The sequence below is a fragment of the Diabrotica virgifera genome, chromosome 2 (genome assembly GCF_917563875.1).
Source record: "Diabrotica virgifera virgifera chromosome 2, PGI_DIABVI_V3a".
Lineage (NCBI taxonomy): Eukaryota > Metazoa > Arthropoda > Insecta > Coleoptera > Chrysomelidae > Diabrotica > Diabrotica virgifera.
Window position 1 is genome coordinate 27,586,206 of NC_065444.1, and position 20,273 is coordinate 27,606,478.

A 20,273-nucleotide genomic window follows, 5' to 3' on the forward strand; every position below is an offset into this window, starting at 1 on the left:
TAACTGTGTACAGCGTTACGAACTGCATGTTCCAATAACTCACACTAAACTATCTCCTCTAAAGTTTTTTATCATTACACTAAATACTGTGGATTAGTCCTACTGTGCCTTTGCTCGATCTCCTGCTGTGTTCAAATAAATGGTTATCAGCTATGAATAAGTCTATTAGAAATATGGTAGTATGGTAGTAATATGTACCGCAGAAATATGCTCGATTCCCTGCTGTGTTCAAATAAATGCTTATCATCTTTGAATAATGAGTCTATTATAAAAAATATAGTAGTATAGTATTACTATTTAGAGCGGCAGTCAACAGGGTCCGCATTGCCATGATGATTTCCAACCTTCGATAGAAGATGGAACTTAAAGAAGAAGTATTACTATCTATCTAAGAGACCCATACATATTCAATTCAGCGGCATGCTATTGTTTGAGGAGTGAAATTATATAAACAAGGGATCATTAATTTCATAAACCAGGAATGTTTATGGAATTTCACAACCCGAACAAAAGCACCCCTGTGCTGAATATACAGTGAGGACGTTTGAGTTGGAATAAATTCATTATCTCGAGAATGGGCGAATTTGGAGAGAAATCCTGAGACAGGTGGATTTTTATTTTTAAATTATGACTTTTTGCCATATATATCATACTAGTTACGTCATCCATCACTATATATATTATAGCACTATAATTAAGCGAAACCGCCTGCAGTGGGCAGGACATGTAGCCCGGGCCCTTGAATCGAACATGATAAAAAAGATTCTAACAGCGCAACCCGTGGGAATGAGAAGACGGGGTAGACCAAAGCTGAGGTGGATGGACGGGGTAACACAGGATGCCGAGAAGATCGGAGTCGGCAACTGAAAAATGCAAGTAAGGGACAGAACAGAATGGCGTAGAAAGCTTGAGAAGGTCGAGGCCCTCTAAGGGCTGTAGCACCAAGATGATGATGATGATGACGTCATCCATCTGGGCGTGAGGACGTAATAGGCGATATTTTTTAAATGAGAGTAGGGGTTGTGTGATAGCTCATTTGAAAGGTTATTTAATTCTCTATTCAGTAATATAAATATTAACATAAATGTGTATACAGGGTGTACAAAAAAATTTTTTATTATAATTAATAATTATAATTATAATTTTTTGTATTAATTGACCCACAAAGAAGAAAGTTAGCAATTTATTTAATTCAAAAAAACATTTTACTGCTGTCAGAAAAACAGGTAATAATGTTTAGGTCAGAAATGAACATTGCTTTTCGCTTAATTTCAATCTTCAAACAGCTAAGAGACAGGTGGGTGGCAGCTTTAACATTGAATTTAAGCAAAAAACAATGATTACTTGTCAAATAAACATTTCTTTCTATATTCAAACGTATTTTGAAATAAATGAATTAAATACATTCTTCTTTTTGTCTCAATTAATTTAATTAAAAAAAATTTTTGGACACCCTATATAAATAATTATGTTAACGTTTATATTACTGAATAGAGAATTAAATAACCTTTCAAATGGGCTATCACACGACCCCTACTCTCATTTAAAAAAAATCATCGATTACGTCATCACGCCTATATGGATGACGTCACTAGTATGACATATATGGCAAAGTCATAATTTAAAAATAAAAATCGACCTCTCCCAGGATTTTTCTCCAAATTCGTCCATTCTCGAGATAATGAATTTATTCCAACTCAAACGTCCTCACTCTATATGAATGAGTCTTTTAGAAAGTTGGTAGTACTATACTTTAATTCTTTATAATATATGACCCTGTCGACTAATTTATATATAGGTTCTAATTAGGTGATTAAATTTAGGTGATCTAAAATTATTCATTTACAATGAGTAATAGGCAATTAAACAAGCTTATCTTTAAACGAGATAGTGTTTCAATGAAAAAAGTATCGACTGTGTGTATGATTAGTATGATACAGACCCTACTGAAATTCAAAATATTATCCTCCTATATCTAAACATCTTTAATCAAATCGTCGCTTTTTTTAATAAAAATTTATCGTAACCGAGATATAAAGAACACTTTCCGACCGCCCATGGAAAATTTCTAAGTATCTTCCAGGATTAGATCTAAACATTGTTGCTGTAGTTGCAATATTTGTATCTATCAAGGAAACTGATCATCCTCCAACTAACCTATAGCACATAAGATCCATACGAAAGCGTTAGTCAAAAGTGGTTTTAATGAATTTGCTGAAAAATACTTCTAATTATTGAAAAATTGAATTACCTATACTAAGTGAATTACTGTATTACTCATGGTAGGGGAGCCCAAGCGGGGATCTTTGCAGTTTCTCGAGCGTGTCAGAAAATCACGTCATGGGGAGAAACCTTGTACCCTGTAAATGTACCTCTACCATATATTGACTCTTAATACAGGAGAGCTCGTTAGGGAGGGGGTCCGAAAAAAAAATTTATCTTTAGAAAAACTCGAAATGTCAGATTAAGATAAGGTAAGTTAAGTACATACAGAACAGTGTATATTTAAAAAATCTGACGTTTTGAGCGGATTCATTGTAAGGCAACTGATGGAAAAATACAGGAATAAAGAGACCAACGCTCATATGGTATTCATTGATCTTGAGAAAGCATATGATAGAGTTCCTCGAGAGATTCTGTGGTGGGCACTCAATAAGAAAGGATTCCCTGGCGAATATGTAAAGATTGTGAGAGATTTGTATGAGGGAGTAGCGACTAGTGTTAGGACAGGTGTGGGAGAGACTAATAAATTTCAGGTGAAAGTAGGATTGCACCAAGGCTCGGTGCTTAGTCCTTATTTATTCTCATTAGTTTTGGACCAGATAACAGCGAAACTACAGGGTAGCATTCCATGGTGCCTAATGTATGCTGATGATGTAGTGTTAGTAGGAAATAGTGAAAGAGACTTAGAACAAAAACTGGAACAGTGGAGACAAGCTCTGGAGGAAAAAGGTTTAAAACTTAGTAGGACAAAAACAGAGTATTTGGAATGTTCATTTAATGATGGAGTTACTACAAATAAAATGGTATCTTTGGATGGTGAACTGGTTGTAAAAGGCAATAGTTTTAAGTACCTAGGATCGGTATTACAGAATAATGGAAAAATAGGTGGAGATGCATGCAGTAGAATTAGGGATGGATAAAGTGAAAAGAAGCGAGTGGTGTGTTGTGTGATAGAAAAATTCCAATGAAGCTGAAGGGAAAATTTTATAAAACAGCCATAAGACCGGCTATAATGTACGAAACTGAATGTTGAGCAGTGAAAAAGAAAAACGAACAACGAATGCATGTGGCGGAGATGAGAATGCTTAGATGGATGAGTGGAGTGACCAAGAAGGATGAAATTAGAAATGCGTATATTAGGGTAAGTCTATGTGTGGCACCAATTGATGCCAAAATGAGAGAGCATAGGTTAAGATGGTTTGGTCATGTTCAACGTCGAGACGTTAATCACCCAATACGAAGAATAGCTCAAGTGCAGATTCCTGGAAGGATTAGGAGATGAAGACCAAAGAAGACCTGGGGGGAGACGATAAGGCAGGACATGTTGGTAAAGGGGATTAACATTGATATGACCCAAGATAGAATTGTGTGGAGAAATGCAATTAGGGAAGCCGACCCCTCATAGGGATAAGGCAAAGAGAATGATGATGATGATGACGATTTGAGCGGAGAGTAAGATAATGGGTGAGTCACAAAGTTTCACAAAAAAGCGAAATATTTCGCGAAATAAACGTCAGATCGAAAAACTAAAAAATACGTGTTCAATATTTTCCATAAATCTATCGAATGACACCAAACACGAACCCCCGGGGGTGGGGGTTACTTAAAAATCTTAAATAAGAGCCCCCATTTTGTATTGCAGAATTGGATTCTTTACGTAAAAATAAGTAACTTTTATACCAGACATTTTTTCGAATTATGGATAGATGGGCGCTATAATCGAAAAAAAAAGATTGTTAGAAATTGAATATTAAATTATAAATGGAAAGTACCCACTAAAATGGAAATTTAACTTTTTTTGGTTTTAGAATCTAATCTTCACAACCTAATAAGTCACCACAACACTTTAGTAACTGCAAATTTAGCATCCTTGCCCTACTATCAGAAATCTATTTAAAATCAGCAACATATTCAGTACAGCCTATAAGTGTGCCACGTTTATTACTTTTAAGCATGTGGCAATAGCAAATTTATAAATTTCAGATGTTAAACCTCAATACTGCAGACTCTACAAAATTCAAACTAGCAGTACCTTATTTATCAAGGGACTTGGTTCTACACTACATATAGAGTACAAAAAGATTTTATAAGTACCTTTTTTATATCGTATCATTAAAAATGTTGAAATATTAGGAAAATAAGATAGCTTACCGTTATCACTAAAAATCCAAAACAGCCTATAAATATGTGATGCCCAACAATAACAAAATTATTCTTTAAATACCTAATCCACTTGGAAACGTTTAGAAACATCTTTTTCTTTTCTTTCACATCTCCGTTCATATGATCACTGCTAAGCTTCGCACTATAGACCTTGTACATGGACCAAATGTCGTAGAAAAAATATGCGGCGCCGAACCAGGCGTAAGCCTCTGAAATGTAGTGAGATGTTCTGAGTACATTACGGTTACAACTGTAACAAATGGCTGTAATGCCCGTAATGCAACAAAATAACGCTTGAACGGCTGAAACATGCCTGCAAATAAATAATCAATCAATAAATTGAATAAAATATATAACGAGGGGCAAAATTATGGAACAAATTCATTTTTTCAAGAATGGGCGCTTTTGGAGACAAATCCCGAAACACGTCGATTTTTATTTTTAAGTTCTGATTTTTTGGTATTATACAGGGTGTAACAAAAATACAGGTCATAAATTAAATCACATATTCTGGGACCAAAAATAGATCGATTGAACCTAACTTACCTTAGTCCAAATGTGCACGTAAAAAAAGTTATAGCCCTTTAAAATTACAAAATGAAAATCTATTTTTTCCTATATATCGAAAACTATTAGAGGTTTTTTATTGAAAATTGACATGTAGCATTTTTATGGCAAGAACATCTTTAAAAAAAATTATAGTGAAATTTGTGTACCCCATAAAAATTTTATGGGGGTTTTGTTCCCTTAAACCCCCCAAACTTGTGTGTACGTTCCAATTCAATTATTATTGTGGTACCATTAGTTACACACACATTATTTTTAAAACTTTTTTGCCTCTTAGTATTTTTTCGAAAAGCCAGTTTTTATCAAGATAGCTTGAATATTTGTCAAATCTACCACATATTTGTATATGGTTAAGTACGATTATACAGACCTGGTAATAATATGAAAATTTATTTATAATTTACATTTTTAAGTATCTTCTAAAAAAGAAGCCACATCTCGATAAATGTACCTTATCGAAAAAATACTAAGAGGTAAAAAAGTTTTAAAAACACTGTCTTTAACTAATGGTGCCGCAATAATAGTGTAATTGGAACGTAGACAAACATTTCAGGGGTTTAAAGGAACAAAATCCCCATAAATTTTTTATGTAAACATATTAAAAAGAAGCCGCATCTCGATAAAAACTGGCTTATCGAAAAAATACTAAGAGGCAAAAAAGTTTTAAAAATATTGTGTTTAACTAACGGTACCACATTAATAATTATATTGGAACGTACACACAAGTTTGGGGGGGGGGGGGTTAAGGGGACAAAACCCCCATACAATTTTTATGGGGTTCACAAATTTCACTATAATTTTTTTTAAGATGTTCCTGCCATAAGAATACTGCATATCCATTTTCAATAAAAAACCTTTAATAGTTTTCGATATATCGGAAAAAATCGATTTTCATTTTGTAACTTCAAAGAGCTATAGCGTTTTTAAGGTGCACATTTGGACTAAGGTGAGTTAGGTTCAATCGATCTATTTTTAGTACTAGAATATGGGATTAATTTATGACCTGTATTTTTGTTATTTTTGTATATTAGACCTGGATCCCGCGTACCAAAAAAAAGTTGATTAATAGTAATCTGAAAATTTGTTAATAGCTTAACGGTGTCTAGTAGGACAAACTTTGATGTAAGGGAACACTGGAACACGGAAGTTTTAATCGTGGAACAGTTTAAAATTTGGAACGACAGATTACGAAAACGTCCCATGTATTTTGTCGGACCAGAACATCCAATTGATTTCTTACTCTTTCATTAAACTCTCATGAAAAAATCAGACTGCTATTACTAACCAACATGATTCCTGTCATTTGACATGTTCTTCGTGTTCCACTCATTAAAATGCCCAGTTGGTGATAAACACCAGTCTGATTTTTGCATGAGAGTTTAATGAAATGGTAACAAATCAATTGGAAGTTCTGTCCGACAAAATACATGAAACGTTTTCGTAGTCTGACGTTCCAAATTTTTAACCTGTTCCACAATTAAAACTTCCCCTGTTCCAGTGTTTCCATACATTAAAGTTTGTCGGACTAGACACCGTTAAGCTATTAACAAATTTTCAGCTTGCTATTAATCAACTTTTTTTGGTACGCGGGATCCAGGACTAACAATAATATTGACCGTGTAAAGGTCGCCTATTATCCATGCATTTCAATTACCTGTGCCACGTCCTGTTCCGTGGAGCACGTATAATCGAGGTTCTACTAGACTACTATTGGAATACTTGGAAAAACCTCAGGAAAGAAGTTTGAGAATGAAAAGACCTGGGGTCAAGCGAAGTTTAAGAAAATTTTAAAGGAGAATATAAACATTAAATAATCCACAATTGACTGTAATGCAAATTACATTTTATAATTTTTAAATGTAGTAATGAAACACAGACTTACTCACAATCATTTAATTATACTTTGACGACCGGTTTCGATCTCTACATTATACAGATCATCTTCAGGTCGGCGTTACAAGTAGTTAAATGCTACAATAAAGAAAACCAGAGTTAGAACATTATCTGGTTGCACAAGTGTTAACAGAAAGCCAAATTCGAAAAAAATTTTTTGCAATAAAGGTTTTCAACTGTTGACATTTCAGAATATTGATACCTACAAATGCACACCTATGAGTTAAAATGCTCATAAGCATATATGAGCAAATGGGTGCATGTAGTTTGTGAGTATGTGTTGAAATTTTTAAATTATTAACAATTAAAAACAAATTAAACCATTAAGCAAACTTAAATATGCATCCAAACTCAAAATAGCAATAACAAATAGATAGTAATATTGTTCAAACCTACTTACATGCCGTTACAAGGGATGCGTTGCCACTTAGTTGATATCATATTAATTCGTCCAACTTATGCTGATTGGTTTGCTGGTAGGGTTATACGGCAAACAGACATGTTACGCAGGTCAAAACAAAGTAAATTTTTGAATTTGGAAAGGATCCTGAAGGAAGATGCGTGCTGTGAAACTGTTTCAGTTTCAGTTTCACAGCACGCATCTTCCTTCAGGATCCTTTCCAAATTCAAAAATTTACTTTGTTTTGACCTGCGTAACATATCTGTTTGCCGTATAACCCTACCAGCAAACCAATCAGCATAAGTTGGACGAATTAATATGATATCAACTAAGTGACAACGCATCCCTTGTAACGGCATGTAAGTAGGTTTGAACAATATTACTATCTATTTGTTATTGCTATTTTGAGTTTGGATGCATATTTAAGTTTGCTTAATGGTTTAATTTGTTTTTAATTGTTAATAATTTAAAAATTTCAACACATACTCACAAACTACATGCACCCATTTGCTCATATATGCTTATGAGCATTTTAACTCATAGGTGTGCATTTGTAGGTATCAATATTCTGAAATGTCAACAGTTGAAAACCTTTATTGCAAAAAAATTTTTTCGAATTTGGCTTTCTGTTAACACTTGTGCAGCCAGATAATGTTCTAACTCTGGTTTTCTTTATTGTAGCATTTAACTACTTGTAACGCCGACCTGAAGATGATCTGTATAATGTAGAGATCGAAACCGGTCGTCAAAGTATAATTAAATGATTGTGAGTAAGTCTGTGTTTCATTACTACATTTAATATGGACTCACATATGCAACCCATTCAATATTTTTATAATTTTTATTTGATTTTTCGATGTTCACTCCAGAAATCGTCTTCAAACACGATTATTTTAAAAATAGCAAGATCTGTTTGTGTGCTGTGTGTTGAAGATGTATAAATATATACGTATAGTCCAGAAAGCCACTGCGCATCCGCTAGGAAAAATATTCTAATTCGGATTTTTTGCACAATCTTACTCAAAAAGGACTCCTTTTAACAAATTTGCATGTTGCCAGGACCAAAAGGTGGTCAAAAATTTTTTAAACGTTTTTTTTTTTGTTTTTATCCTAAAATTATTTTTTTTTACATGTAAACAAGTTTTTTTAGGTTTTTTGGATCATTCCAAATAGAAAAGGTCTTTAGTGACTTTTCTCTAAAAATGATGGTTTTTGACATATAAGCGATTAAAAATTGAAAAATTGCGAAATCGGCCATTTTTAACCCTCAAAAACTATGTGAAAAACTGAAAATTTGAATGTTGCCAAGGTAGGTAGATATTCTTTAAACATCGATTGATGAAATCCCGAAGAGTTTTTTGCAATACAATATTCAAAACTCCTTTGTTTTTTAATTGCTAATCAAGTGTGCGCGACACTATTTTCCACCGACAGTATGGTGCAAATGAAAGGAATAAATTCGTTATTTCGTAAATCGGCGACTTTAAGAAAAAATCCCGAAATAGGTCGATTTTTATTTTTAAGTTATGATATTGTGGCATATATGGTATACTAGTGACGTCATCCATCTGGACGTGATGACGTAATCGATGATTTTTTTAAATGAGAATAGGGGTCATGTGCTAGTTCATTTGAAAGGTTCTTCAATTCTAAAAACATTTACATAATTATTTATACAGGGTGTCCAAAACATTTTTATTAAATTAAATTATTTGACAAAAAAAGAAGTAGAAGGACACCCTGTATAAATAATTATGTAAATGTTTACATTACTGAATAGAAAATTGAAGAAACTTTCAAATGAGCTACCACACGACCCCTATTCTCATTTAAAAAAATCATCGATTACGTCATCACGCCCAGACGGATGACGTCACTAGTATATCATATATGCCACAATATTATAACTTAAAAATAAAAATCGACCTGTTTCGGGATTTTTCCTTAAAGTCGCCAGCTTACGAAATAACGAATTTATTCCTTTCATTTGCACCATACTGTCGGTGGAAAATAGTGTCGCGCACGCTTGATTAGCAATTAAAAAACAAAGGAGTTTTGAATATTGTATTGCAAAAAACTCTTCGGAATTTCATCAATCGATGTTTAAAGATTATCTACCTACCTTGGCAACATTCAAATTTTCAGTTTTTCACATAGTTTTTGAGGGTTAAAAATGGCCGATTTCGCAATTTTTCAATTTTTAATCGCTTATATGTCAAAAACTATCATTTTTAGAGAAAAGTCACTAAAGACCTTTTCTGTTTGGAATGATCCAAAAAACCTAAAAAAACGTTTTTCCATGCAAAAATAATAATTTTAGGAAAAAACAAAAAAAACATTTAAAAAATTTTTGACCACCTTTTGGTCCTGGCAACATGCAAATTTGTTAAAAGGAGTCCTTTTTGAGTAAGATTGTGCAAAAAATCCGAATTAGAATATTTTTCCTAGCGGATGCGCAGTGGCTTTCTGGACTAGTATAATTGTAGATAATTATGTTATGTGGGAGATCTCAGGGAAATATATAATCCTGGTATAATTCCAATTGATGGTTATCCATATGGATTGGCCAGCTTCCAGTACCGATCTCAATCTAAACGAAATAAATGAGATATACTAGGAATGCGGATTTATCTATGTTAACCATGCTAACAATTTGACTCAATTTAGTCTAGTACTGCATGCATTAAAAATACGAATTTGACCAATGTGATGTTCAACATTTAAATACCTCAATGGCAAGACATGTTCAGGCTGCAATAAAGGTCCGAGGAGGAAATACTACATATTAATTAATAAATAAAACAAACATCATTTTCCCATATGTCGTTTTTTACTAATATTTTCTTCATTTTTCAGGTTTATACCCGATCAAAAATTGAAATTTCCAAATTGTTTTCTTTTTTGTTAAAAAATTTGCGTTTATCCGACGTTTTGCATCTGAATGTATGTATTTTGTATAACATTTTAATATTCAAATCATTGCATCACTTAAAATATACCCATTGTTTTATCAAATAATAGTTCATGATTGTTCTTTTTATTGAAATGAAATAATACAAAAACAATAATTTACTTTTTATAATAAGCAATAAACCTAAAAACCAGGAATTTGTTTTTTTTTCATAATTATAGTAATAATAATCTTTAATTTTGGAGGTTAATAACGCGTGCTTATTTATCAGCTTAATGAGCCATGTTTTAAGGATATTTCAAAAAATCATACATCAAAGGATATATAGACTGCGAAGAAAAAATCAGTCGCACACAGTTTGGTTTTCGGAATGCTGAGAGTACAAGAGAGGCTCTATTTGACAGATCTAGAGTAATTGCTTTGTTACAACAGGGCTTTAGTCAAAGTGATTTCGCGAATATTGTTGATGTTACTCAGAGTGCTGTATCTAAAATTTAAAAAAAAATGCAAGAGACAAATGACGTCAAGGATCGTCCCAAAAGTGGTAGAAGTCGATGTACAACAGCAGCACAAGATCGGCAGATAACATTGATAGCTCGAAGAAATCGTCTGGAATCCACAAGTGGTATATCCAGAGAAATTTCTAGGCTGCAAGGACTGAATATTTCACGGCAAACAATAACACGCCGACTAAATGCGGTAAATTTGTATCGTAGAAGACCCTTACATTAGACCAATCAAGTTAGTAAAAAATAAGCCGTTTTTCGACATAATTGAAAAGACGAGGTTTGACAGTTGAAATGTGTAGTATGAGATATTACAAAAAGGCTACCATCTTGGGATTCATCAATTTTTTAGTGGAACATTTTTTAAATAAACAATCAAAACGTCAAACTTAGTTTTTTGCTCATAACTTAAAAACTTGTTTATTTAGAAATTTGACGTCCACAGGTAACTTTTTGAGAAAAAAAAGATACATCGAATGAGATACACCAAATTAAAATCGGTTAACAAACAAAAAAGTTATTGCAAAACGGACGACAAAATCACTGTTTTTGAATATTGTTAATAACAATTTTATTGTTTATTAAAATATGTTTAAATATACCTAAACTTGAGGGCATTATGGTGTTTGAAAGCTGTGCAAAAAATGGTCCAGATCTGTTAAATAGTTTTTGCAAAATTCAATTTGTTTATAAAATTTTTTGAAAAACGAGCTAAGTTCTGAGGCTGGTCCAGTTAATATGGCTGAATGTATCTCAATAATCAAGGACTCATTTCCTTCGTTAAGATGTATACTAATACCCTATGAAAAAAAAGTAAAAAAAATTACATGTACGTACACAAAATTATTTGTTAATAAATAGCAGTCTTTAAGCTTATAAACAATTACAATAATTTCGTAGAAATTAGATCAAATTAAATGGCAATAAAAAATTCTGAAAACTGGTTAAAATACACAACTTCTAAAAAAAATTTTTAGGTCCTACGACCCTTGGGGTCTGAGATAGCCCCTTTTTTTGAAAAAATCACTGTTACGTTAATTAACAACACTAAGATCTGAAATTAACCAATCTTTTATAAGAAAAGTCAAAGTTTTTAACAAAGTTTTTTGCAAGAAAAAATGTTAAAAATTGTTTAAACAGTATTGTTATAAAGAAAGAGTATTTTGCGTTCCGACTAAAGTAAAAAAAAATGATGGGCGCAGCCGAATGAGAATAAATTCGCGGACTAGCATTCGCTAGCGCTAGACCGTTGCAGCCCATTTTTAACATGGACAGTATACCGGATTTGAAGCTTAATATTATATTTATATATTTTGGTAGAAACTTGAATTTTATGAATATTACTTGTTGCACATTTATTCAGTAAAATTATATTTTAAATAAATGAATTTAAAAAATAACAATAAAAAGGCCACAAAGTCAAAATATGCAACAGAAAAAAAGTTACGCGACCTTATAGACGATTGGTACGTGGTATTCCCCCCCCCCAAAAAAAACGCTCATTTCTCGAGATATCATCCACGGTGTGGTGAATGGCTAATTTTGGTCTTACTTTATACTTTTTATGGTGCTGAAAACGAAAATGAGTTTTATTTTGAATTTTAGATGGGGAAACATTGTTAAAATCGCAATTTTACCCTGAAAATAAAAAAAAATGAAATCACGTTTTTCTTAAAATTAAAAGTTACACCACTTTTTTTCTATAAAACATTTTGTTCTCTGTACTCTAGATTTTAACTTAAAATTAATTAAACAGCTAAATTTCAAATTTTGTTACTCAACTTTTGCGATTAAACTTTGCAATTCAAGCATCTGCACCTTTTACTTCAAACAATTTATAACTTTCTTTATGGCAAGAGAGAAATATTGAAGCAGGTCCCATTGTCTTCAGAAAGGTGAGAAATATATACTATAAAAATATCAGAAAAAAATATTACAATGGAACAGAGTTGTAGCAAATTAAACTCAAAAAACGTGATTTTTTTTATTTTTAGGGTAAAGTTGCGATTTTGATAATGTTCCCCCACATAAAATTCAAAACAACCCTAATTTTAGTTTTGAGCACCATCAAAAATATAAAGTATGACCAAAATTAGTACCAGTATCTCGAGAAATAAGCTTTTTTTGGGGTGTACCGCTCGTCTATAAAGTCACATAACATTTTTCCTATTGCATATTTTAAATTAAATTTTTTTGGAAAACTTCTTCATAAATTATATTTTATTTCTGTGTTAATTAAAATTATAAACTAAAAAGTTTGTCACTCAACTTTTTTAAGTAAACATGAAACTAACGAAATCTGACGACAAAATGTTTAAAAATTAACAACTTCTCTTTTAACGCGTTGACTCATTTTGGACAAATCTCATTGTTATCTAAATGCTTCAAAGATAACACAGTAAAATTTTTAAAAGGAAATATTTACAGCGACCAAAAATACAGTGAGTTAAAATTGAAAAATCATCAAAATTGATTTTTCGCATTTTTGCATAAAATTTGATTTTTGAACATGTTCCACTAATTCTAGAAAAAAATTAACTCCATATTCGGATTCAGAGACCTCGACAACATAAGGAATTATGAAAATTTGTCATTCACTTTAAGGTGGATTTTTGTGGTCGGGATAACGTAATTTTAATAGTTGCTGCCGCATGCCGGTCGCCAAACGCGCCCACTATTCAGTCAGTCGACTACGCCCGCTATTTTTTACTTTAGTCGGAACGCAAAATACTCTGTGTTTATAACACTCCTATTTAAACAATTTTTAACATTTTTTCTTACTAAAAACTTTGTTAAAAACTTTGACTTTTCTTATAAAAGATTGGTTAATTTCAGCTCTTAGTGTTGTTAATTAACGTAACAGTGATTTTTTCAAAAAAAAAGGGCTATCTCAGACCCCAAGGGTCGTAGGACCTAAAATTTTTTTTTGAAAGTTGTGTATTTTAACCAGCTTTCCGTATTTTTTATTGCCATTTAATTTGATCTAATTTCTACGAAATTATTGTAATTGTTTATAAGCTTAAAAACTGCTATTTGTTAACAAATAATTTTGTGTACGTATATGTAATTTTTTTTAAATTTTTTTTTCATAAGCTGTTAGTATACATCTTAACGAAGGAAATGAGCCCCGGATTATTGAGATACATTCAGCCATATTAACTGGACCAGCCTCAGAAATTAGCTCGTTTTTCAAAAAATTTTATAAACAAATTCAATTTTACGAAAACTATTTAACAGATCTGGACCATTTTTTGCATACCATTCAAACACCATAGTGCCCTCAATTTTGGGTATATTAAAACGTATTTTAACAAACAATAAAATTGTTATTAACTATATTCAAAAACAATGATTTTGTCATCCGTTTTGCAATAACTTTTTTGTTTATTAACCGATTTTTATTTAGCGTATCTCATTCGATGTATCTTTTTTTTCTGAGAAAGTTACCTGTGGACGTCAAATTTCTAAATAAACAAGTTTTTAAGTTATGAGTAAAAAACTAAGTTTGACGTTTTGATTGTTTATTTAAAAAATGTTCCACTAAAAAATTGATGAATCCAAAGATGGTAGTCTTTTTGTAATATCTCATATTACACATTTCAACTGTCAAACCTCGTCTTTTCCGTTATGTCTAGTAAAAACCTAACTTGATTGGCCTACATGTTCGTAAACTAACCTACCAACACAAAATAGGTTGCAATGGGCTAGAGAAATTGTGCAACATGGTCCTAACTGGAATAACGTGATGTTCTCTGATGAGTCAAAAATTGGCTTGGTATCTGATTCGCGAAGAACACTGGTTTGGAGGGCCCCAGGACGACAAGCCGGACTAGAAACAACCCAACCGCGTGTCCCGTTTGAAGGTGGCAGTATTATGTTTTGGGGTGGTATTATAAGTGGTACACGGCGCCACTGCTGGTTCTGGAGAGAAGTGTCACTGGTGCTGTGTACATCGAGGAAGTTTTAAATCCTGTCGTACGTCTATTCCGAGGGGCAGTAGGTGATGAATTTGTGTTTATGCATAACAACGCACCTCCTCATCGAACAGCAGCAGTACAAAATTTTCTGGAAGAAGAAGGAATATCTACATTACAGTGGCCCTCGAATTCCCCCGATATGAACGTTATTGAACATGCTTGGGACATTCTCAAAATACGCATCAAAAAGCGAAACAATCCCACTATTACACTTCGCGAACTAAAATATGCTGCTTGTGAAGAATGGGAAAGAATTCCGCAAGCCCAGCTTGACCAGTTAATCGGTAGCATGCCAAATCGCCTACAGGCATGCATACAGGCCAATGGAGGAAATACTAATTATTATTAGTTTTATTGAAAATTATTTTTTTTCTTTACTAATTTATTTTTAAATGTAAGTTGTACTTTCTAAGTTTTACTCCAAGAGAATAAATAATTTTTTTGTATATCGTTTATCAGGTTTTGAGATTTATTTAGTATTGTTTAGTAGTAACAAAATGATGTTTAACTATTCAGAAAAGTTTATATGAAAAAATCAATAAAAAGATGAAATATTCCAATATTCCAAACTTTTGGACATATGTGTATATTGCGATATTTATGCATGTTTCATTGATTAACATAAAACATTTGATGCAGTAAATCATTACAAGCTGATGAAGATTAACAAATATTGGAATAAACACTTGTGATCTAAGAATTATTAGCAACCTTTACTGGAATCAAACATCGTCTATCCGTTACTAATCTTGACGTCGAATACCTCGGTCTCGGTCATATCATGAGGAACTGCGAAACATATGGATTGCCTCAACTAATTTTCATACTGTCATGGCTGGGACATACCAGAGACAAGAAAATATAAAAGCAACAAAGAGAATGTTACCATGGAAGCAGACAGGAAGACGAAAGAAAAGAAGAAACAGAACGAAATATTTGATGACGTGGAAGACGACATGAAAACCACGAATGTAAGGCAATGGAGAAAAAGATAATTCTGGGCTGAAGATATCTGCTGGTTTGATGATATTTCGTTTCGAATAAATTATCGTAACGTGCATGCCGTCTGAACGGGATGTAACGTCTCTTGATTCTATTCTGTATGCAGTAATAATATACACGGGCGCCCATATAAAAATTTTTAGGGGGGGGGCAGACGTGAAGATGTTACACATTATAATTTGTATACTTTGGATAACCATGTATAGTTTAAAGCACCCAAAAAGCCAGGGGGGCCACGGCCCATGATAATATATTTCATTATCTAGATGTCTTTCATCTGAGTCTGGATCTCCCATTTGGTTAGTTGAAATTTCAACAATCTGTTATTTTAAAACAAGTTACATGCTTATGCATCAAGAATTAAAAAATAATTTTAGTGTACTTACTTGTTACTAATGTCATAGACATCACTATAGTTTAATTTATAAGTCTTGATAATCCTTCTTCCTGAGTTGGTGTATAGAATAGTATTAACTAGAGCAAGATATAGGGATGGAAAAAATACTAGTCCGCTAAAAAATATTACAAATCCCCTGTTGATTGAAACATGTTCTTCCCAATGTAGATCACTGACGATAACTATTGAAACCACTAATGCAATGATTGATAAGAGAATATACGGTACGAGAGACGATAATCTCTTATGCTAAAAATTAAAAAAAATTATTAGAAATCTATATTTCCTTCACGTTTTGACTTTAATATTTTTATAACCAATATAATAAATACAGCTGAACCTGCTTATTGGAATAGCCTTCGTGCCAAGCAAAAATATTCTTTTGCGGGAGACTGGGATATTCTAATAACCGATCATTGGTTGCTGGCCGTAATAATAGTACATACCATGTTAATATGTACGCACATGGTCTTTTAGGTCTTTAGGTAGGCTCATGGCCTACATGTCAATAATACAATAGCGTAACTTATTCATTAAAAGACCAAATTACATTAAGTATATACAGGGTGTCCCAGACTAATTTACCCACGCTATATCTCTTAAACGAATAGAGATTTTCGAATGGGACAAAAGGTGATATATTCTACTTGTAATACACTTTAATATGTCGTACAAAAAAATCATCCCCTAAATAGTCATCCCTTAGGTACAACCCCTAACTTTAATTTTTTTAATAGCACCCTGTATATTTTTTTATAGTTTTGGATGTGGTCTTTTATCGTCTGTGCAAAACATTTTTTGAAAATAAAATCGGTTCGTAAATAACCTAGAAACTATCAGTTTATTTTTGTTAAATTGTGTGTCCCAGACTAATTTATCCAGGATATATTTCTTAAACGAATAGAGATTTTCGAATGGCACAAAAACTGATCTATTCCATTTGTAATACACTTTCATATGGCGTAGAAAAAATTCATCCCCTAAATATTCATCCCTAACTTACAGGGTGCTATTTAAAAAAAATAAAGTTAGGGGTTGTAACTAAGGGATGAATATTTAGGGGATATTTTTGTTCTACGCCATATTAAAGTGTATTACAAATGTAATAGATCAGTTTTTGTCCCATTCGAAAATCTCTATTCGTTTATGAAATAGAGCCTTGATAAATTAGTCTGGGACACATAATTAACAAAACTAAACTGACATTTTCTTGGTTATTTACGAACCGATTTTATTTTCAAGAAATGTGTTGAATAAACGATATAAGACCACATCCAAAACTATAAAAAAATATACAGGGTCCTATTAAAAAAACTTAAAGTTAGGGGTTGTAACTAAGGGATGATTATTTAGGGGATGATTTTTTTGTACGCCATAATTAAAGTGTATTACAAGTAGAATATATCACCTTTTGTCCCATTCGAAAATCTCTATTCGTTTAAGAGCTATAGCGTGGCTAAATTAGTCTGGGACACCCTGTATGTGGATGCATACAGTAATTAATACGAAATTTATGCAAAATACAGATTATGTAAATATTTTCGTATTAAAATACATATATAAGAAAATTACTTATTTAGTCTTGAAAAGTAATCGGTAATTGTAGCTTGTTTTTTTATTACATAAAATACTAGTCACTTGTTGCTCTAAATTATAAAAATTAGAAAAATTTAGATTGGTTTGGCCATTCAGAAAACGTCTTATCTTATAACATTACAAGCGATTAGGATGGGCGAACTGTTTCTTAAAATTTTTATAACAGGCAAGTGGGTGGCAATATGTATAGTTTGTACACAAAGGAAATTATTTTATGACCTGAAAACGTGAATTTGTCGGCGACCGATTGAATTGTTACTCATAACAAACTAATAAAATATTTATTACCTGACAACCCTAATATAAAACAGCACTACAGGCCGTCGAGGCCCTTGGCGAGAAACCATAATAATATGTACAAGACATAATTTAAATTTTTAGGAAATTGTAGGTAAAAATTTATTCGTCGACCTGAAAAATATTCTAATAAGCGGTATTATTTTATTAATACGTATTCCGATAAACGGATAAATTTATTAAGGAGTAAATGGAAACGTTTCGGGAACTCGAATCTATATTCCATAAAGCGGGATATTCCTATAACCGGTACTCTAATAAGTGGGTTCTACTGTATAATGATTTCGTTGTGAATCGAAACAAGCGCGTCTTACTTTAGTTAGTTCAGAGAGCGCCAAAAGTGCTCTAACTAGTTTCGACTCTTATTAGAGTCTCTTCAGAGAGCACACATTTGCTTCTCTCTGAACCACTAAAATTCTGTCAGTCAGCCTCGATCCACCAACGAAAGATTCTGATGACATGGATGCCGTGGAGGCATCTGCTAAAGACGAACGAAAGTTTTACTTTTAATATTAACAATATTAAAAATAAAACTTTATCAAAACTAATCTTCTGGTAACACCATTCGTGGCTTCTAAAATGTGCAAGCCAACGAATTGCCGGAGCTAAGAAGGCCGAGGGAGATCTAGCAAGTTGCATCTGCCTACCCGCCTGTCCACCTTTGCATAATCACATTCGTGAGACACCCCAGAATAAGGTTCAAGAAGTCGCCCACGCGAAAAGTGGTCCAATTTTTTTTAATCAAATTGCAAAAATCAATATTTTCGGCCCAGAGAATTTTTTTTTAGATTTTTCGGATCATTCCGGACAGAAAAGGTCTCTTATAATTTTTCTCCAAAGTTGATCGTGTTCGAGGTATAAGCAATTTAAAATTTGAAAAACGCGAAAATGGCCATTTTTAAGACTTAATAACTCGGTTAAAAATGATTATTATGAAAGTCAGAAAGTGACTAAATCAAATTTAAAGCCCCCCCCCCCTTCATGTTCCTGAAGAAATTTGTGTCATTAATTTATTACTAAGCTGTTATTTTTAATTATTAATAATGAGTGGTAAGATCGTATTGACGCGGCTGTAAATGTGAGTGCGAGTGAGATGCGCCATTGGACTGCCTGAATTGCACCTCTTTCGCACTCATCATGGACGGCCGCCTAATACGCGCATGGCGCTCATTATTTTTACTTAAAAATAACAGCTTAGTAATCAAATAATGACAAAAATTTCTTCAGGATCTTGTAGGGGGGCTTTTACCTCGAAAACGATTAACTTTAGAGAAAAATTATAAGAGACCTTTTTTATCCAGAATGGTCCAAACAATCTAAAAAAAATTGTTCCGGTCAAAAATATTGATTTTTGCAATATGATTAAAACAATTTTTTTTTTAATTTGGACCACTTTTCGCGTGGGCGACTTCTTGAATCTTATTCTGGAATGTCTCGCGAATGTGATTATGCAAAAAAATCTCATGGGCATATTTTCTCCAAAGAACCCGCCGTTTTCGCCTTGTCTATAAGCTCATCTAGATAGAAGAAATTAAGTAAGAACAGTACAATTTATTGTAATACTACCGTAATAGATACTTATCGGATATCGAATGAAAAGTAATAAGATAATAATACTAGAAAAGGTACGTACCTACTTATTTATAAACATATTAAATGGAAAACATTGACAAAAACAACTAAAAAAGCTTAATATAAAAAATATTAAAATTTGTTTGAAGAATATTAAAATGATACAACACTTTACATAATTTAAAAACTTTAAAAACCAGAATCTACATCTACAAGTTGTTTAACAAAACAATATTTTAGATTAAGAATTGGACGGAGTAAGAACAGAATAATGGCCAGACTGTCAAGAAATTCTTCCCAAATATTTTGTGCGCCTGTGCGAACTTAAAATCCGAAACAAAATCCTCGAACGTCGAGAGGGTATCCCGGACACGTTCAGGATCTTTTTTCTGTACTGTGCGAACACCGAATTAAAAATCCGGAGGGTGTTCAGAGGGAAAAATTCGACCTCCGCGAACGCTCGATTTTGTAATGCGCAGGCGTTCTCCCTCTGGGTACGTTCGGATTGTCTAGCGCGAACAAAGCTATTAGATGGAAATAGCACAGATGAACAACAGATAAGTAGAGGCGTGAGACAAGGCTGTGTACTTTCACCATTACTATTTAATATATACTCCAAAGAGCACACAAGCACGTGAAAACTGTACAGAAGGGATGAAGATAAATGGTGAATATATAAATGATATTCGTTATGCCGATGATAGTCATCGTCGCTGTAAGTGAGAAAGACCTGCAGACGCTACTAAACACAATTTGTGATACTGGGGAA

General features: G+C 32.8%; 1 protein-coding gene across 1 annotated transcript in view; it reads right to left on the reverse strand.

Annotated features, from left to right (window-relative positions):
- LOC114332930 (TLC domain-containing protein 3A) overlaps window positions 1-20,273 on the reverse strand; it is an 81,696-nt gene that overhangs the window by 22,487 nt on the left and 38,936 nt on the right. Inside the window, exons 2-3 of the mRNA XM_050643503.1 lie at window positions 16,029-16,288; window positions 4,375-4,699 (exon numbers count right to left, since the gene is read on the reverse strand). Coding sequence (XP_050499460.1) covers window positions 4,375-4,699; window positions 16,029-16,288 — 585 coding nt within the window. The remainder of the gene's footprint in view (window positions 1-4,374; window positions 4,700-16,028; window positions 16,289-20,273) is intronic.